General features: G+C 58.8%; 1 protein-coding gene across 3 annotated transcripts in view; it reads right to left on the bottom strand.

The window, feature by feature from the left end:
• SLC12A5 (solute carrier family 12 member 5) overlaps positions 1 to 19039 on the bottom strand; it is an 86409-nt gene that overhangs the window by 44927 nt on the left and 22443 nt on the right. Inside the window, exon 1 of one of the 3 annotated variants that reach the window (XM_077336147.1) lies at positions 17727 to 18018. The exons of the other annotated variants lie outside the window; for them this stretch is intronic. Within the exon in view, the coding sequence (XP_077192262.1) occupies positions 17727 to 17778 (52 nt within the window). The 5' untranslated portion in view covers positions 17779 to 18018. Of the gene's footprint in view, positions 1 to 17726; positions 18019 to 19039 lie in introns of those variants that run through there. 3 annotated transcript variants of the gene reach the window in all.

Below are 19039 nucleotides of genomic sequence, written 5' to 3'. Positions count from 1 at the left end.
CCTGCCTCCTGCCTGGGGGAATGAGCTCCCAGAAGACGGTGGCCTCTTCAGGAACTCCCTGGAAGGGCCTGCAAACTGGAGCTCTTACACGAGGCTTTGGAGGGGGCCAGCAATGACGAGCGACACCATCAAATGGGCCCTCCCCAAGACTAACCCACCCCTGGAGATGTGGGAACACAGAAACTAATGATTAAAGAAACACAGAATCACAGACTCATAGCGTTGGAAGGGGCCATACAGGCCATCTAGTCCAACCCCCTGCTCAACGCAGGATCAGCCCTAAGCATCCTGAAACGGTGGTCCCCAACCATCGGGCCACAGCCCAGTGCCGGCCCGTGAAGGCCCTGGCACCAGGCCGCAGCGCCCTCTCCCCGCCCCCCCAGTAAGAAATTTCCCAAGCTGCAAGCAAATAACCTGCAAAAGCGACCGATTAGTTTGCGGCCCGGCAAGCTTCGTTTTGTGGGAGGGGGGGAGCGGGAAGCAGTGCCGTGCATGCGCAAACACGCATGTGCGACCGCAAACGCACATGTGCAGCACTCTTGCGCATGCGTGCATGCGCGGGAGTGTCGTGCATGCGCGTTTGCGGCTGCACATGTGTGTTTGAGGCTGCGCATGGCGCAAATGCGCATGTGCGGCCTCGCATTTGCGGCATGAGCGGCTGGGTGATCGCCCACCCCGTCCCCACCGGTCCACAGCCTCAAGAAGGTTGCGGACCACTGTCCTAAAGCATCCAAGAACAGTGTGTATCCAACCTTTGCTTGAAGACTGCCAGTGAGGGGGAGCTCACCACCTCCTTAGGCAGCCTATTCCACTGCTGAACTACTCTGACTGTGAAAAACTTTTTCCTGATATCCAGCCTATATCGTTGTACTTGAAGTTTAAACCCATTACTGCGTGCCCTCTCCTCTGCAGCCAGCAGAAACAGCATCCTGCCCTCCTCCAAGTGACAACCTTTCAAATACTTAAAGAGGGCTATCATGTCCCCTCTCAACCTCCTTTTCTCCAGGCTGAACATTCCCAAGTCCCTCAACCTATCTTCATAGGGCTTGGTCCCTTGGCCCCAGATCATCCTCGTCGCTCTCCTCTGTACCCTTTCAATTTTATCTACGTCCTTCTTGAAGTGAGGCCTCCAGAACTGCACACAGTACTCCAGGTGTGGTCTGACCAGTGCCGTATACAATGGGACTATGACATCTTGTGATTTTCATGTGATGCCCCTGTTGATACAGCCCAAAATGGCATTTGCCTTTTTTACCGCTGCAGATGATACTAAACTGGGAGGGGTAGCAAACAAAACTGAAGACAGCAACAGAATACAGGATGATCTTGATAGGCTCGAGAAGTGGGATAAACTGAATAAAATGAAGTTCAACACGGACAAATGTAAAGTTCTGCAGTTAGGTAGGAAAAACCAAATACACCAATATAAGGTGTAACCTAGAAGCGTATCCCCCATCCAGTAGGCATACTTTTCATTTTTCTGACCCAGATGCAGAACTTTACACTTATCTTTATTAAACTGCATCTTGTTCTCATTTGTCCATTTACCCATTGTGTTCAGGTCTCACATGATATTCTTGTTGATAAGCTGGTAAAATGTGGTATGGATCCCATTAGTGTTAGGTGGATCTAGAACTGGTCAACAAATCGTGAACAATTATTAAATCTGCAGATGATACAAAATTGGGAGGGGTAGCAAACACAACAGAAGACAGAATCAGGATACAGGATGATCCTGACAGGCTGGAAAACTGGACTAAAATGAATGTCCATAGTGAAAAATGTAAAGGTCTGCATTTAGGTAGGAAAAACCAAATACACCAATATAAGATGGGGGAGACTTGTCTTCGCAGTAGCATGTGCGAAAAGGATCTAGGAGTCCTAGTAGACCATACATTGAACATGCGTCAGCAGTGTGACTCAGTGGCTAAAAAGGCAAATGGGATTTTGGGATGTATCAAACGGAGTATGTGTAGGTGATGGTACCGCTTTACTCTGCTCTGGTTCGGCCTCCCTTGGAGTCCTGTGTTCAGTTTTGGGCACCCCAATTGAAGAGGGATGTTGACAAACTGGAGCATGCTCAGAAGAGGGCAACAAAGATGGTGAGGGGTTTGGAGACCATGACGTATGAAGAAAGGGGGAGCTTGGTCTGTTTAGCCTGGAGAGGAAATGACTGAGAGGGGATCTCAGTTCAAATATTTAAAAGGCTGCTATATAGAGGAAGGAGCAGAGATGTTCTCTCTTGCCCCAGAGAGATGGACCAGTACCAATGGGATTAAATTAATTCAAATGAAATTTCATCTAAAACATCTGGAAGAAGTTGCTGACAGCGCGGTTCCTCGGTGGAATAGGATTCCGTGGGAGGTGGTGGGTTCTCCATCTTTGGAGATTTTTAAACAGAGTCTGGGTAGCCATCTGACGGAGACGCTGGACTGCTGGCATTTCATGGCCCTTGGCTCCTGCTGCTCATCACTAGATGTCTGCACACGCGTGTGCATGCACACAACCCCCCCACACACACACCTCATGCATCTGATGAAGCAGGCTTTAGCTCATGAGTACAACACAACTTATGTTTATTCTTGCTAACACTGCCACCCCTCAGGAGCTTGTCCCCATGTGAGACTCCAATAGACGGAATTATTCCAACAGTGAAACTACTTATGCATCAGCTAGAGCAGTCTTGAGGGCACAGAGCCCGCGGGATCCAGTGGCTCAAGGGCAGATAAGGAGCTGGGAGATCCCAATGCAGCTCCCCAGAGAGCCAGGAAGTGCACTCGGTGAACGTGGGCCAGGCACTCTCTCTCTCAGGCAGGCTAGACTACCCCGCAGGGTTGTTAACAGGACCAAATAGGAGAAGCCAGGGACCCCTGCCTGTGCTACCTGGTGAAAGGGTGGGATAAAACAGACACACAGAAACAGAAATGGGGGTTGTGCTCAAGGTCAGAGTGGCCTCGTTTGGACCCCGGTTGACGCTCTGGTGATCGTCCCCTCAGAAACGACACTGCTGGGGTGGAAGACGCACGAGAGAAGGCAGGCACTGGACCCCAGGACATCACAGAATCACAGGATCCTAGAGTGGGAAGGGGCCATAGAGGCCATCTAGTCCAACCCCCTGCCTTTAGGTAGAGAAAAGCAGCATATAAGAACCAACCTTCTTTTTCTTGCCTTCCTCAGCGGAGCCTTCCTTGGCCTTCCTTGCTCCTGAGATCTGACCAGAGGGATTTGTGCCCTGCTGTCCCAGGATGAGTCCTTGAAACAGATAGCCCCCCACCCAAAAAAAAAAAAAAAAACGCCTCCAGGGAGGACCACTGGAGAATGACCCTCCTTTCCTGCAAGCAGTGGTTGCCACGTCATGGGGCCTAACCACCAAGACAAAACCTCTAGTTTCCCCAAGACCTCCAGGAAAGGGGCGTCCTTTGGGGGCTACAGAAGACCAACTGAGTCAACCCTAACTGGTCAGCTAGTCCCTTTGTAACTGAGAGAGAACTGAGAGAACATCAGCAAAAGGGCACTGGGTGCCCACAAAACCCTCCCCAGGGCATATCTTGGAGACAAGCTGGCGTACCCCAAAGGTACATCAGTGCAAAGACTCACTCACTCTGCACTCAGGCAGCTGCTCTGGGTGGCGCCAGGAGCAAAAGAGGGGCTGGGCCGGCTTTGTCAGACCCTTTCCCTGTCTTGGGAAACTCACACGCATCCCACACAAGGCAGGGGGAGACCAAGTGCTCCCTCCCACCCTGCCTGAAAGCACCAGTGCAGTCAGAATGACAAATGCATCAGCGACCCATGGCAGCCCTCCGAGACACCAATCGCAGCCCTCCCAAGCCCCCCCTGAAGCCCCTGCCAAGCCAATGATGACAAAGGATCTCAGAGCAAAGACCTTTGACCCTTGGCACAAGGGGCAGAGGGAACCACCCTGCTGCGTTGGCCTCTGCTCTGCTCAGGACCCCCAGGCCACTATGCAGGCTCAACAACAGACTGGGCAGGGCGGGGTGGGTGGAGGTGGCCCACCCCAACTCCACCACCCTCCCCGGGCTCAGTGGGCCCAGGGTCAGCTTAGGGGCTTCAAGCTGCCCCTCCCCGGCATTGAGGCCACCTGCCAAGAGGGGTCCCCCCTCAAGTGCCGATCTCCAGGGCACCCCTGGTGCTTGCTGCTGTGTCCCAGGACATGCAGCTGTCCTTGGCTCTCTGTGGGCTCCGTGCAGGCAGCAGTCCCACAGGGCACAGGGCCAGGAAGGACTGCATTGCCAGCCTGATGCCAACCATCTGCCGGGCCTACGGATGGCCAGCGGGCGCCAGGACCAACATGCACCTCGCCTCTCTGTTGCAGCTGCCAACGCTCCCGGACGGCCTGGCTCTCGAACCAGCTCTGGCTGCGCAGATGGCTGAGCTGCTCACGGCAGAGGCAGGGACAGCTCTACCTGTGCGCCTAGCAGCCTGTCAGCGTGGCTTGTGAAGGCACAGGAGACTCTCTAGAAGGGGGGCGCCCCCACCCCCTCCCTCCGGTGCTGTCAGATGAGGGCTTGGACTGGTCCAGGGCCGGCCGTGTCTCTCTTCCACTGGCCAGGGCCCCCGCCTCTTCCCAGCCTTGGTGGCCTTCCGCATGCAGCCCCTGTGGGGAGGGGCCCACGGATGCAACCTGGAAGGGGGTTTTAGGCACATGGACCCTCATGGAAGCCAACGTGGGGCAGTGGTTAGAAGCAAGACTCAACACTTTATTGGCATAACAAACATCTTAATCTGAGGGGAAATGTCACTAAATGCCAAAAGATGAATTATGCGACAGAAATCTAAGCTTGTCCAAGCTGGATTAGATCCCCCCCCTCCTCCTCCACATGCAGCCAGCTGGCTGACCTTGGTCCAGTCACAGTCCTGTTAGAGCTGTTCTCACAGAGCAGTAACATCAGGCTCTCCCTGTTGTGGGGAGAGGAAGGGAAGGCGATTGGAATCCTTTGTGGGACTTCTTTGGGGTCTAGAAACCAGCTTTTCTTCATCTGGACCCCTCCCCACCACACACAGGGGCTCTTTCCTCCAGTTTGGGGGGGGGATGCCCTCAGCTGCCTGCAGGGGGCTGGCCAGGCTTCAGTGCTCCCAAATCTCAGGGACGGGGAGTGTGTGTGGGGGGGGTGGAGCTGGCTTCTTGCCACCTCTGCCAATCCATCAGGGACATATTTTCATCTGCAACTAAAGCATTAGTTGGCTAATCACACTGATTAGCTCGTTAAAGTTCCCCACCCAAATCAGGAGATCCCTCTCTCGGTCCCTGTCCCCTTGTGTCCCCCTCCCCATTCCGACCCAGGCTGCGACTTCCCTCCCTTTCTTGCCAAAACAGAGGGAGGGGCTCCTGGCGGGCCTCAGGTGTGCTGGCACGAGCCCCTTCCCCAGCTGCCCCCAGGGAGGCTCTGGGTCCTGATCCGAGCCCCCCTCCCGCCAGGCACTCCCTCCCCCGGCAGACAGAGGCCAGAGACATCCCCATCACTAAGCTGGTTTCCATGGCAACCCAGAACAGGATCCTCAGCTACCCGGCTCTTATGTAACGATACAGCTGGCCGGGCCGTGGGATACATGCGGCTGCCACAGATGAGCTGAGGGGAGGGGGACGGCTCGAGACCCCTGCGGCCTCCGCTTCCCACGCACACCCACCGACCCACCTCTGACGCCCAGAGGCCAGCGGCTGAGGAGCAGCCCCTCCCGCTGCCGAATGAGCTCGCCTCCTCCTCCCCCACCCCCTCCTCCTCCTCCTCCTCCTCCTCCTCGCGGAATCTGGAGCAGGGCACTGCTGCAATGGGTTTCCACGCATGCCGTCACTTCTCGCCCTCAGCCGTGCCCAACTGGCAGCCCCTTCTGCTTCAGCGGGGGGGGGGGAGAGCAGACCCTCCCCCAGCCCTTCTCACTGGCTCCTTTGCCTTAAGAGCAGCCCTCGCCCGCTGCTCGCCTGACAGCCCTGCGGCCTGACCAGGGTCCTTTTGCCCCCAATTACCACACACACACCAGGGGAAAACCTTGCTTTAAGTTTCATTTTTTTTTACTGCAGCAAAGAACAGGCACAGGGAGATGTCTAAATCAGGGTGTTCCATACAGTGTTGCACAGAATCTCATACATCCACATTGTGCCTACCTCACAGGGCTGGCCCAGAGGCCTAGGACCATTCCATAATGCCACTCACTGAGTGTCGTCTCTAGGACCCCCTCTCTCAGCCCCCCCCCCACGAGCTGCTGGCAGAACAGGAAGGACATTCCTTCATCTGCGACCCTCACGCAGAGGTGGCTCGACCCAGCCTTAACAGAAACATCCTTCACTAGTGCTAAACTCTCTGAGTAGTTTGCAAGAAGCACCGGATCTGGCATGCAGCCTCATAGGCACTTTCCCAGTGGGTGCACTTGGCAAGCATTTCATGAAACGTTCCTCCTTCGCAGCCACAGAGGCTGGTGGGCCTCCAGAGTTAGAATCACAGAATCATAGAGCTGGAAGGGGCCATACAGGCCATCTAGTCCAACCCCCTGTTCAACGCAGGATCAGCCCAGAGCATCCGAAAGCATCCAAGAAAAGTGTGTATCCAACCTTTGCTTGAAGACTGCCAGTGAGGGGGAGCTCACCACCTCCTTAGGCAGCCTATTCCACTGCTGAACTAGACTCCTAGAATCATAGAATCATAGAGTTGGAAGGGGCCACACAGGCCATCTAGTCCAACCCCCTGTTCAACGCAGGATCAGCACAGAGCATCCTAAAGCATCCAAGAAAAGTGTGTATCCAACCTTGGCTTGAAGACTACCAGTGAGGGGGAGCTCACCACCTCCTTAGGCAGCCTATTCCACTGCTGAACTACTCAGACTGTGAAAATTTTTTCCTGATATCTAGCCTATATCGTTGTACTTGAAGTTTAAACCCATTACTGCGCGTCCTCTCCTCTGCAGCCAACAAACAGCATCCTGCCCTCCTCCAAGTGACAACCTTTCAAATACTTAAAGAGGGCTATCATGTCCCCTCTCAACCTCCTTTTCTCCAGGCTGAACATTCCCAAGTCCATCAACCAAGTCCCTCAGAGTTCAACGAGACCTGAACACAATGGGAAAATGGGCAAATGAGAACAAGATGCAATTTAATAAAGGGCTGATCCTGGTTGAGCAGGGGGTTGGACTAGATGGCCTGTATGGCCCCTTCCAACTCTATGATTCTGTGATTCTAACATATCTTCATAGGGCTTGGTCCCTTGGCCCCAGATCATCCTCAAGTGCCAAGAACAGCTGCCAGGGTGATTCTAGCGCTGCTGGAAGTCTCAGGGACACGAGTGAGAATGTCCCCAGCATGCATGGACACTCTTGGAGACCTCAGCACAAACCTCCCTGCAAGGTAGGCTGCCAGCCTCATGCAGCAGATGCCCAGAGAGGGGTGGGGAGAGAGCGGTTCCTCACCAACCCCGCTGTGTCTCCACATTTTTCACCTGCCCCCACCCACTTTCCCCCAGGTTGCTCCAGTTCCGCTGCCTGACCTGAGCCAGCCAGGCCAGCCAGCAGCAGAGAGCAGGAGGCACTGCAGTTCCCTTCTCCCTCCCCCTGGCCGAGGGGAGCCCTTGTCCTTGCAAGTGGGCAGCCGTGGCCTCAGCAGCAGGGCTGCCCACAAGGTGTGACTCTGGGGCAGGAGGGCTCCCAAGGCAGATGCTGAGGCAGTGGGCATCACTGGGCAGCCAGGGCAAAGGACCAGAGGCTTCCCTGGGGCTCCCTTTCCCCGTCGCCGCCCAGGCCTTGATTGGAATGGGGGGGGTCTGTAGTTTTAGGAGTGTGAAAGAACTGGGAGGGGCACTGGGAGGGGGCAAAGCCAAAGGCTGCATCTCCGTGGGTGCAAGGGCAGTGGATCGGAGTCCTGGCCTGGGGTCTCCGAGAGACACCGCCTGCCTGCCGGCCACCACGTTCGAGGTCCCACTGACTCACTCCTCGTTCGGCACAATGGCTGCCCCTTCCCTCGGGATCCCCCCGGAGAGCCCTGTGGCCTCTCGCCAGCTGCCGCTGTGAGCAGCCTCGGCCAGGAGGTCTGACAAGTTCTCCGTGTTCTTTTGGCGGTGCTCCCTCCCAGGCCAGGCGGCAAATCTGCTCCCTGCTAAGCCGGGCTGGCCCTGGCATCTGATGACGATGGGCGGGTGCCTCCCTTAACTGGGACTCATCGACTGCCCACGCGATCCGGGAGGGAGCCCCAGGGACTCCGGCAACGCTTCACCCCCCTCTGCCTCCTTTGCAGGTGGCCCACCCAGCCCGGCCCGGGAAGGCGTTGGGAGGGCAGACGGGCCTGTGCCCCACCTCCTCGTGACCTGAGCCGTGGGGGGGGGGCTCCAGGGTCAGGGCTTTCTTAGGACGGCCAGCGCCCCAACCAATAATAAATTACTTAATATTAGTAGCCAGGAAGATCATTGGTTATTTTAGTGATTAATGTTTAGAATGTCAATGATAGCAATAAAGAAAATATCTCTGTATTTTTAATGCCATAACCTGCCCTGAGCCCTCTGGGAGAGAGGCGGTCAAACAACTGAATAAAACAACAACCATAATAATAATGCCAGAGCCCCCTCCCCAAGGCAGCCCTTCCCTCCAGGGGAACTGAGCTCTTTAGTCTGGAAAGCAGCAGGAATCCCAGGAGACCCCCTGGAGGCTGGCAATGCTCCCTGACCCCAAAGCCAGCAAAACATTTTCGGTGGCCCCCTTGGTTGAAGAGGACGGCAGCCTCCATCTCCCAACTCCGAGGGGCCTCCTTGGTCATGGCACCAAGCGCTGGCACGCTCCTCCCTGGGGTGGGGGTTTGTCTGCCCCCTTCTGCTGCCTTCGTCTGCCCTCCTGATCCCACCTGGCATTTCCCTCCGTGCCCCTCTGTCCTCACCACAGTGCTAAGGGCTGCTTTCATGTGGGGTGTGGGCTGAGGGTTTTAAAACTTGCTGATTTTAACAATTTTAAAAAAGGTATTTTTTTCCTGTATGTTTTAATCTCTTACCCACCTTGGATGCTCCTCTGCAAGGGCAGAAAGGCGAGGGCAGAGGGCAGAAATCAATTGGGGGGGGGGCACACACTTTCGGTGTGCATCTCCAGCCCCCTTGATCCAAAGGGAGCACCAGCAGCAGGAGGGCAGGGAATGGGGGGGGGGAGGGGAGGCAGAACTGCATTCAGGGGGAAGGAATCCTGCTCAGCCAAGACGGATCTTGATCAATGCCAGCTCTCAGCCCCCTCCCCCCCGCCAGAGAGCAGCACCTGGGGCAACTCCCAAGCCCCTTCGCACCCCCTCCTCTTTGCTGGCCAGGGTGGGCCAGACTCCTTCCCAGGGTTAGCTGACCCAGGGCTGCCCGGTCAGCTGGAGGGATCCTTGGTGGTCCCTCGTGAACCTATGAAGCACCCTTGGAGGGGCAGGAGCCCCAAGACAGACCAAGCAAATGCAGGCATTGCCAAGAGGATTAAAAACAACACTCGGAGGGACCATTAAAAAGGAATCCTACTTTGCAGCAACCAAGACAAAATCACACATTCAGTTCCACAGAATCAAGCAAGAGCTGCACAGGCCCAATGTGTTCCAACCCTGAGGGCCTTCAAAATAATCTCTCTCTCTCTCTCACACACACACACACACACACACAAAACCTAATCCAACATGTTGTTCGACATCTACATACGCCCCCTCGCCCAGTTAATCCAGAGCTTGATATCAATATCAACAAGAGTTGGTTCTTATATGCCGCTTTCCTCTACCCGAAGGAGGCTTAAAGCAGCTTCCAATCACCTTTCCTTTCCAGGGATCCGCCACAAGCCTTGCCAGCCACCGCAGAAAATTAAAAGGCTGAGCTTGGGGGGAAGACAGCCCCGGATGCCCAGTGAGGGAGGGGAGGCTGAGAGAGCCCTGAGATTACTGAAGAAGAAGAGCTGGTTCTTGTATGCCACTTTTCTCTACCCAAAGGAGGCTCAGAGTGGCTTCCAATCGCCTTCCCTTTCTTCTCCCCACAACAGACACCCTGTGAGGGAGGGGAGGCTGAGAGAGCCCTGAGATTACTGAAGAAGAAGAAGAGTTGGTTCTTATATGCCGCTTTTCTCTACCCAAAGGAGGCTCAGAGTGGCTTCCAATCGCCTTCCCTTCCCTCTCCCCACAACAGACACCCTGTGAGGGAGGGGAGGCTGAGAGAGCCCTGAGATTACTGAAGAAGAAGAAGAGCTGGTTCTTGTATGCCACTTTTCTCTACCCAAAGGAGGCTCAGAGTGGCTTCCAATCGCCTTCCCTTTCCTCTCCCCACAACAGACACCCTGTGAGGGAGGGGAGGCTGAGAGAGCCCTGAGATTACTGAAGAAGAAGAAGAGTTGGTTCTTATATGCCGCTTTTCTCTACCCAAAGGAGTCTCAAAGCGGCTTCCAATCGCCTTCCCTTCCCTCTCCCCACAACAGACACCCTGTGAGGGAGGGGAGGCTGAGAGAGCCCTGAGATTACTGAAGAAGAAGAAGAGTTGGTTCTTATATACCTCTTTCCTCTACCCAAAGGAGTCTCAGTGGCTTCAAATCGCCTTCCCTTCCTCTCCCCACAACAGACAACCTGTGAGGGAGGGGAGGCTGAGAGAGCCCTGAGATTACTGAAGAAGAAGAAGAGTTGGTTCTTATACGCCACTTTTCTCTACCCAAAGGAGTCTCAAAGTGGCTTCAAATCGCCTTCCCTTCCTCTCCCCACAACAGACACCCTGTGAGGCAGGTGGGGCTGAGAGAGCTCTGAAAGGACTGTTTGGTCAGAACAGGACTGTGACAAGCCCAAGGTCCCCCAGTTGGCTGCATTTGGAGGAGCAGGGAATCAAACCTGGCTTGCCAGATTAGAGGCCACCACTACACCAGGCTGGACAGTCCTCCATCGACACCCCTGAGGGTACCAACCGGTTGTCTGGAGGTGGTGACAGGTTACCTCAAGTGGAGTTGGCTGAGGTTGAATCCAGCTAGGATGGAGTTCCTCTGGTGGGCCCGTGTGCTCCAGAGGAACTCCCAACTCCTGGCGGGGTCCAGTTAACAACCTTGCCCACAGTTAGGAGCCTGGGAGTGCTCCTGGGCTCCTTGTTCTCGGTGGACGTTCAGGTCATGAATGGGGCCGGCCAGGCCTTCTGCCATCTCCAACAGGCATGGCAACTAGCACATAACCGTTGGCGCCCAAACTGGCCACAGTACTCCACACAACCATCACCTCCAGATTAGGCTACTGCAACTCGCTCTAGTCAGGGCTTCCCTTGCATCTGATCCAGAAACATCAACTGGTCCAAAATCATAGAATCATAGAATCATAGAATCATAGAATCATAGAATCATAGAATCATAGAATCATAGAATCATAGAGTTGGTCAGTCCCCCAGCTGGACCAGCCTGGCTCAAGCACCAAAGGGGCTCCCAGGAGACTGTGCTCCACCCCAGTGGAGGCCACGAGAGGGGAGTCCAGAGACGGGGCCCAGGCCTTGGGGTCAAGAGAGCCCGCCCCAGGCCTGGATGGTGGCGGCAGCAGCAGCAGCAGCAGGAGCAGCAGCAGCAAGACTGCCTCTTCGCTTCCTGCTCAGAACGGCCTCCCTCCCTCCCTCCCTCTCTCCCTCCCTCCCCGGGGATTGCTCAACAGGAACCAGCCTTTTAATTTTCTGCGGTGGCTGGCAAGGCTTGTGGCGGATCCCTGGCAGCGAAACAACAGCCCCAGTGCGAAGATCAGATAATCCTCGAGCCAAGCCCAGGGGGGCGGGAGGGGGGAGCAGAACACAGAGGCAAAAAGAAGCTGCTCCCCTCCCTCCCTCCCTTGCAGCCCCCACAGGAATCAGCGCCTTCCCCAAAGGGGCCTGGGGCCCTTCTGGGGCTGAAAAGGGTCCCTGAGCTTCTGGCCACTGGCCCAGCCACATCGAGCTCCCTTGTCTGGCCGGCACGGTTGGTTGGCATGCACACAGGAGCAATCGGCAGTGAGGCCTCGGCAGCCCCTCGGTGCCTCTTCTGCCCTGGACTCCTTCTGCCTCCTCTCCTGCTCAGCAGCCAGCCAACCCTCCCCCCCCCAAGCCCAGTGAAACTCCAACCCATGATGGTCAGGAGGCTCTCCTGCCCATGGAAGACAGCCCCGGGTGCCCAGGCATTCCTTGCCCCCTTCCTGATGGGGCTCAGCTCTCACGGAAGGGCAGTCTCCTGAAGGGACTGTGGGTTGGGCCTGAGACCAGCACGTACCCCCCAAAACCACATGGAAAGCATGGAATCCGACTGGGCAGGACCCTGAAGAGTCTGGCACTGGGAGACAGAGACACCAAAAATGTGCCCACTTCAGCCTCCTCCCAGGCACGCCACAGTCCCCTGCCTCAGGCACTACGGACTGCCTACCTCCTGGGAAGCCCACTGGGCAGACATGGATTCTCTTCTCTGTCTGAGCAGGCAACAGGAACATCAGGAGAGCCCTGCTGGATCAGACCAGTGGTCTCTCTAGTCCAGCCTCCTGTCTCACCCAGTGGCCACCCTCTGGCCAGCCTCTGCAGGGCCAGCCACAGGGCAGTGAGGCCGAGGCCTTCCCTTGATAAGACCCTCAGAAGAGCCCTGCTGGGCCAGACCAGGGAGGGTCCCTCCAGTCCAGCCTCCCGTCTCACCCAGGGGCCAGCCAGTTCCTCTGCAGGGCCAGCCACAGGGCAGAGAGGCCGAGGCCTTCCCCTGAGAAGACCCTCAGAAGAGCCCTGCTGGGTCAGGCCAGGGAGGGGCCCTCCAGTCCAGCCTCCCGTCTCACCCAGGGGCCAGCCAGTTCCTCTGCAGGGCCAGCCACAGGGCAGAGAGGCCGAGGCCTTCCCTTGATAAGACCCTCAGAAGAGCCCTGCTGGGCCAGACCAGGGAGGGTCCCTCCAGTCCAGCCTCCCGTCTCACCCAGGGGCCAGCCAGTTCCTCTGCAGGGCCAGCCACAGGGCAGAGAGGCTGAGGCCTTCCCCTGAGAAGACCCTCAGAAGAGCCCTGCTGGGTCAGACCAGGGAGGGTCCCTCCAGTCCAGCCTCCCATCTCACCCAGGGGCCAGCCAGTTCCTCTGCAGGGCCAGCCACAGGGCAGAGAGGCCGAGGCCTTCCCCTGAGAAGACCCTCAGAAGAGCCCTGCTGGGTCAGGCCAGGGAGGGTCCCTCCAGTCCAGCCTCCCGTCTCACCCAGGGGCCAGCCAGTTCCTCTGCAGGGCCAGCCACAGGGCAGAGAGGCCGAGGCCTTCCCCTGAGAAGACCCTCAGAAGAGCCCTGCTGGGTCAGGCCAGGGAGGGTCCCTCCAGTCCAGCCTGCCGTCTCACCCAGGGGCCAGCCAGTTTCTCTGCAGGTCCAGCCACAGGGCAGGGAGGCCGAGGCCTTCCCCTGAGAAGACCCTCAGAAGAGCCCTGCTGGGTCAGACCAGGGAGGGTCCCTCCAGTCCAGCCTCCCGTCTCACCCAGGGGCCAGCCAGTTCCCCTGGAGGGCCAACAACAGGGCAGAGAGGGATGCCCCTTCCAGCCCCAATAACTGCTTTCAGGAGCCCCCCCCCCCCCTCATGCCTTTTGCTATGTGGGCCAAGCAGAGGTCCCACCTCCTCTCCCGTGGGTGGCAAAGCAGCCACTTCCAGCCTCCTGCATGTGAGGTGCATCAGCTTATAGAATCATAGAATCATAGAGTTGGAAGGGGCCATACAGGCCATCTAGTCCAACCCCCTGCTCAACGCAAGATCAGCCCAAAGCATCCAAGAAAAGTGTGTATCCAACCTTTGCTTGAAGACTGCCAGTGAGGGGGAGCTCCCCACCTCATTAGGCAGCCTAGTCCACTGCTGAACTACTCTGACTGTGAAAAACTTTTTCCTGATATCTAGCCTATATCGTTGTACTTGAAGTTTAAACCCATTACTGCGTGTCCTCTCCTCTGCAGCCAACAGAAACAGCATCCTGACCTCCTCCAAGTGACAACCTTTCAAATACTTAAAGAGGGCTATCGTGTCCCCTTTCAACCTCCTTTTCTCCAGGCTGAACATTCCCAAGTCCCTCAACCTATCTTCATAGGGCTTGGTCCCTTGGCCCCAGATCATCTTCGTCACCCTCCTCTGTACCCTTTCAATTTTATCTACATCCTTCTTGAAGTGAGGCCTCCAGAGCTGCACACAGTACTCCAGGTGTGGTCTGACCAGTGCCGTATACAATGGGACTGTGACATCTTGTGGTTTTTAGCAGCACTTATGGGGTTCTGCTAAACAAGAAAGGCTGACCCTGTGGATTTAGGCCGATTGCGACTGGCTGGGCAGAGGGGATTGTGACCATGCTTGGCTCTTTCTTGCCTGTCCAGGGAAATGCTGACCGCCACTTTGGGGTTGGGAGGCAAATTTCCTCCAGGCCAGACTGGTCAAAGGTTCTGTTGTTGTTGTGCTTTTTGGGGGGGAGGGGCATCATCTGGGCCTGGAACTAGGCCACTGTGGGTGGGCAGGCAGTGGTGAGTTTCTTGTGTTTTGCAGGGGGTTGGACTAGATGACCCTGGAGGTCCCTTCCGACTCCATGGTTCTAAGTGCCTTGAAGGCAGCTGTGTTTGTGCCTCCCAGTCTGGCCAGGGATGACTGGACTTGCTAGCTGCCTCAGGACAAGTGTCGCACAGCCCAGGAACTGGGTCCATGTCGGCCACCCCGATGCCAGGACAGGCCCAGGCAGAAGGGAAGGGAATGGGGTCAGGGGAGGTCCAGTCCCACGGGAACACCCCCCCCAGCTGCATGCCAGAGCCCATATTCCAGGCTTCGGGGAAGTGTTCTGGGTCCAGTTAGCTCAGAAGCCCCCCCCTCCCCCTGGAGGCCCCCTGATTGGATCTGCTCCTGAGTGCAGCGAGTGATTCCTGCTGGGCAGGCCAGGTGCGTTGACGTCCACCTGGCAGGCAAAACCAGAAGGGGAGCCCTGCTCATTCGCTCCCATCTCTCCCAGGGTGCTTAAGAGGCATTAATCACTGTCTGCAAGAAAATACTGACAGGAACGGACGGACGGATGGACGCAGGAGCCGGGCTTGGGGAGGCCTCTGCGGAGCCCTTCCTGGGGCACAGACATCTCCCTCTACTTTATCCAGGTAGAATATCAGGACCCCACCCCCAGCCCACCTGCCCCAACACTCAGGAGTCCTTCTGTATTCCCTGCAGTGACATTAAATTCCTAGGACGGTCTAAGGCGCAGCACGGCCAGGCCGGCCTCTTCCAGCAGCCTGCCGCGACTCTCCCTCATGGAGATCCTGCCACCTTGGAAACACATCCAGATGTTGCCTGTCGGGCATTGTGGCTGGGCATCAGCCCCCCCCCACAGACAGCTGCCATTGCCCCCCTGTCTGAGTGGGCGGCAGAGCTGAATGGGTCTCAGCCCCTCGCCTGCTTGGCATTCAGCAAGCAGAGCTCTTCACGACCTCCTCTGCCTTGCAGCCATCCCAAACTGACTTCCCACCTGGGAGGGACGGTGGCCTCTTTCCCTGCAGGGCTCATGTCACGGAGCGCAGGCCCATTTCAGAAATGGTCTGGGGGAATTTTCCACCCGTTTCCCCAAAGAGCCAAGGGAAATGTGCTGGGAAGGAGGCCCTCCAGGACCAACCCAAGACCCTCCCCCATTCCCATAGAGGACTCCAAGCATCCCCCCCCATGAGAAGCCCCACAGCAGCCCTCCCCTTGGCAAAGCGCTGGGTTTCTCATCACAAACTGGGCCAAGTATCATTTAGAGGCCGGGTGTCCTGCCAAGGGCTTGATCACAGCAACAACGACCCCAGTGGTTCTTCTTTGCCCCCAAATGCCTCCCAAGATCTATGGCCACACTGTACAGACTCCTGGGGCACCCCTCTCAGAGGGCTGCTGGCACGACCCGGCCTCTGCCAAGGGCCGCAGGGGGGGGGGAGTCGTGGCTCAGCGGTCGTTAATCAGGTCACCAGTGGTGAGAAAGGCCATGGAGAGCCACAGTAGGGCAGAGTGGATAATCCTGGCTGGGGCGGGCAGCGTGGGCAACGTGGGGTGTCCATAGGGCCCCCCTCCCGCTAACCCCTAAGGCCAGCCTTGGCCTTGCCAGCAGCCTGCCAGCAGAAGGGAAACTGGGTCGAGGCTGGTGGGAGCCCAGGTCAAATCACGCAGGCCCCTGAGCTGCTGGGATCGCCTTGGTCAGAGACTCCTGAGGAATCTGTGTCCCCTGCTGAGGGAGGCAAGGCCATTTCTCCAGAGCTCTCCCTTTCTCTGCTGAGCACTGAAGGCAGCTGCACCAGGCCTGGGACCAACTCCAGTGTTTCCACGGGGCTCCCGTGATGCGGTGGGGCAGCAACCATCGGGACCTGGCCTTCCTTCTCCGGGTACGCCTCCCTGCCCAGCCCCGGCAGCCTGAGCCCAGGGGTGCGAGATTCCTTCCTTCAGCCACTTGGGCTGGGCCAAACAAGGAGGGAAGAGCTTCCAAGAGGCCTGCACCAAAGAACCACCGGCCCACACAAATAGCAGCAAGCCGTGACACAAGCCCAGAATCCCCCCCCCAACACACATCTCTCCCTTTCTCTGCCTGCCCCCCTGGACTCCTATCAGAAGTTGATGCCTGGAGCCCCTGATGCTGCAGACCCTCCAGCACCACGTCTCAGATCTTCCCCCCTTGAGTTGGGATGGGGCTGGAGGGGAAGAGCGGAAGGAGCCAGCCAGGGCAAGGTATGACAGCGGCCCCAGCCATTTTGGCTCCCCCCCCCATTTCCGTGCAGATACCTGCAGACCAAGACACCGCACTGCACCCCCCCCTCCGGCGCTGCTAATGGCTACGAAGAAGCTGCATCTCCCGCGCCCCCCCCCTTCCACTCTGCCTCCCTGGTCTACGGGCAGACCCTCCGCCCTCATGTGGGGCGTCCAGGAGGCCTGGGACAGGCTGCCCCATGCGCCCTTCCTTCCCGTGGCAGAGGGGGGCAGGCCGGGGGGCAGGCGGGGGGGGGGGCATGCAAAACCTTCGCCTTGAAGTGCTGCGGCTCTGCTGGCGCTGCATTGAGGCTGCAGTACAGGATCCGCCGCTATAGCAGCAGGCGTGTGTGTGTGTGTGTGTGTGTGTGTGTGTTCGGGGGGCGATGGATCTCACCCACCCTGGCAGTCCCGGCATCACCCAGGGCCGAAGAGGGGGGGGCGGAGAGGGGCAGGGGCCCGCCGGTCCCTGGCTCCGGAGGCAGCGCCAAGGGGGGATCGGGTCGGCGCCTGAACAGCCAGGCCGCCCCCGCCTCGCCAGCCCCCGGCGAGAAGCGGGTCCCGGGCCGGGCAGCCCGCAGGGGGACTTCAGCACCGCGGACAGCAGCGCGGGCAGCCCGGGAGCGCCGCGGAGGCGAAGGGGCCCCGAGGAGCTGGCGAGGGCGGCGTGTGGGCCGGGACGGCGCCGGGAGGGACAGCGCCGACGGAGCCGGCCGCGCTTGGCCGAGCCCGGCAGGGACCCTGTCCGGCCACCTCCCGGCCCTCACCCGCCCCGCCCGTCGCCGAAAGGTCTCCCGAGGAGCGCCTGGCCATGTTCCGCCCGCGGCCGCCAGGCTGGCCCTGGGCGCGAAGGGGACGGGCAGCGGCGCTCGGCGGGCTGGACGGGGCCGCATTCCAGCACCCTGGACAGCGGCCGCGCCAGCCAGCCAGCCAGCTGCGCATTCCGCCGCGTGGGTTGGCGGGGGCCTGCGCGCCTGCGGGGGCTCGGGCGGGCGGGACCGGCGGGCCCCTGCCGGGGAGGGCCTCGGGTCCGCCGGCGGGGGGGTGGGGGAGGTGGGGGGGCCGCTGCCGCCGCCTTACCTTGGCTGGCCCCCCCGTCGCCGTCCTCGCAGTCCGTCAGGTTGTTCAGCATGGCGGTCGCCCGCTGCTCGCCGGCTCCCTCCGAGCCTGCCTGGCCGCCTGGCCGCGGTCGAGATGCGCCTGGCTCGGCTCCTCCGCCGGCGCCTCTTCCGGGGCTCCGCTTCGCCTCGTGCGTCGCTGCAGTGCAGAGCCGCCGCCGCCGCCGCCGCTCAGCGCCTCGCCTTCATCGCGTATTCAGGAGGCATCGCTCCGTCGGAGCAGCGGCGCGGGCGGGCGGGCGGGCGGGCGGGCGGGGGGGGGGAGGAGGGGCGAGGAGCGCGCATCCAGGCGCTCGCCACCTCCGAGGGCAGCGCAGCGCTGAGCCGGCGGCGGAGGAACTAGGGCAGCGCGGGCGCGGGCAATGCAGCTTCCCCCCCCCAAGCCCCGCCGCCGCCGCCTGCGCCTCTGCAGCCCCCTTACCAATTCGCCACGAAGGCAGGGGGAGGGGCTCCTGTCCCATTCCGGCTGCTGGGCCAAGCCCTCCGCAGGTAAACAAGCGCCTGATGTGAATCCAGAGCCAGGATTCAGCCCGGAGGCCAAAAACAGCACAGAAGGAGGGCCACGCGAGAGGGCTGCCCCCCCCAGATACCCTTCTGCTTGGCCAGAGGAGCTCCCAGTTCATCAGAGACCCCCAAGTGTGGCCCTCCCCTTTCCCAGACATAGGGAATTCCATACAAGCGACTGCATCCCCCCCCCATACCCCCCACAGGCCACAGACGGAGCCCATCGCCATGCAAGGAGGCTGCAGGGAGGATTCCAGTCGGACCAGGGCTGTGGGTGGTCTGGCCCCAGAAGGGCAGAGGGCACGCGGGCACTGACCGCAGCATGGCACTCTCTTGACGGTGCTAATGAATCACTGGCTCTCTCCTGACTGCTCTGCACTCCTGCCAGCTCCCCCGGCCTGGCAGCACAGCCAATTCCAACGGGCCCCGCGGCCAGGGCAGCAGCCAGGAGGAGCGGCAGATGGCTCGGGCCTGCAAGGGCAGCCGGTGCAGAGGCTCCAAGGCCCTGTGAGGCCGTTGCTGTTCAGGTGGTCTTGCCCCGGGGGCTGTGGAGCCCTCTGGCAAAATGGTAGTGCTGGTAATGCCCCTTCCTCAGCCTCTTAGTCACAAAGGTCACCAGTCCTGTTGGTCACAAAGGAGCAGGAGAACGGAGTTGGAAGGCACCTGCTGGGTCATCCAGTCCAGCCCCCTGCATGGTGCAGGACACTCCCAACCCTCTCACTCATCCACTGTCACCTGCCACCTCCTTGAGCCTTCACAGAATCAGCCTCT

The sequence above is a fragment of the Paroedura picta genome, chromosome 4, assembly GCF_049243985.1.
Source record: "Paroedura picta isolate Pp20150507F chromosome 4, Ppicta_v3.0, whole genome shotgun sequence".
Taxonomy (NCBI): Eukaryota; Metazoa; Chordata; class Lepidosauria; order Squamata; family Gekkonidae; genus Paroedura; species Paroedura picta.
Note: the sequence above shows the minus strand (reverse complement) of the source record. Positions and strands in the feature narration are given on the sequence as shown.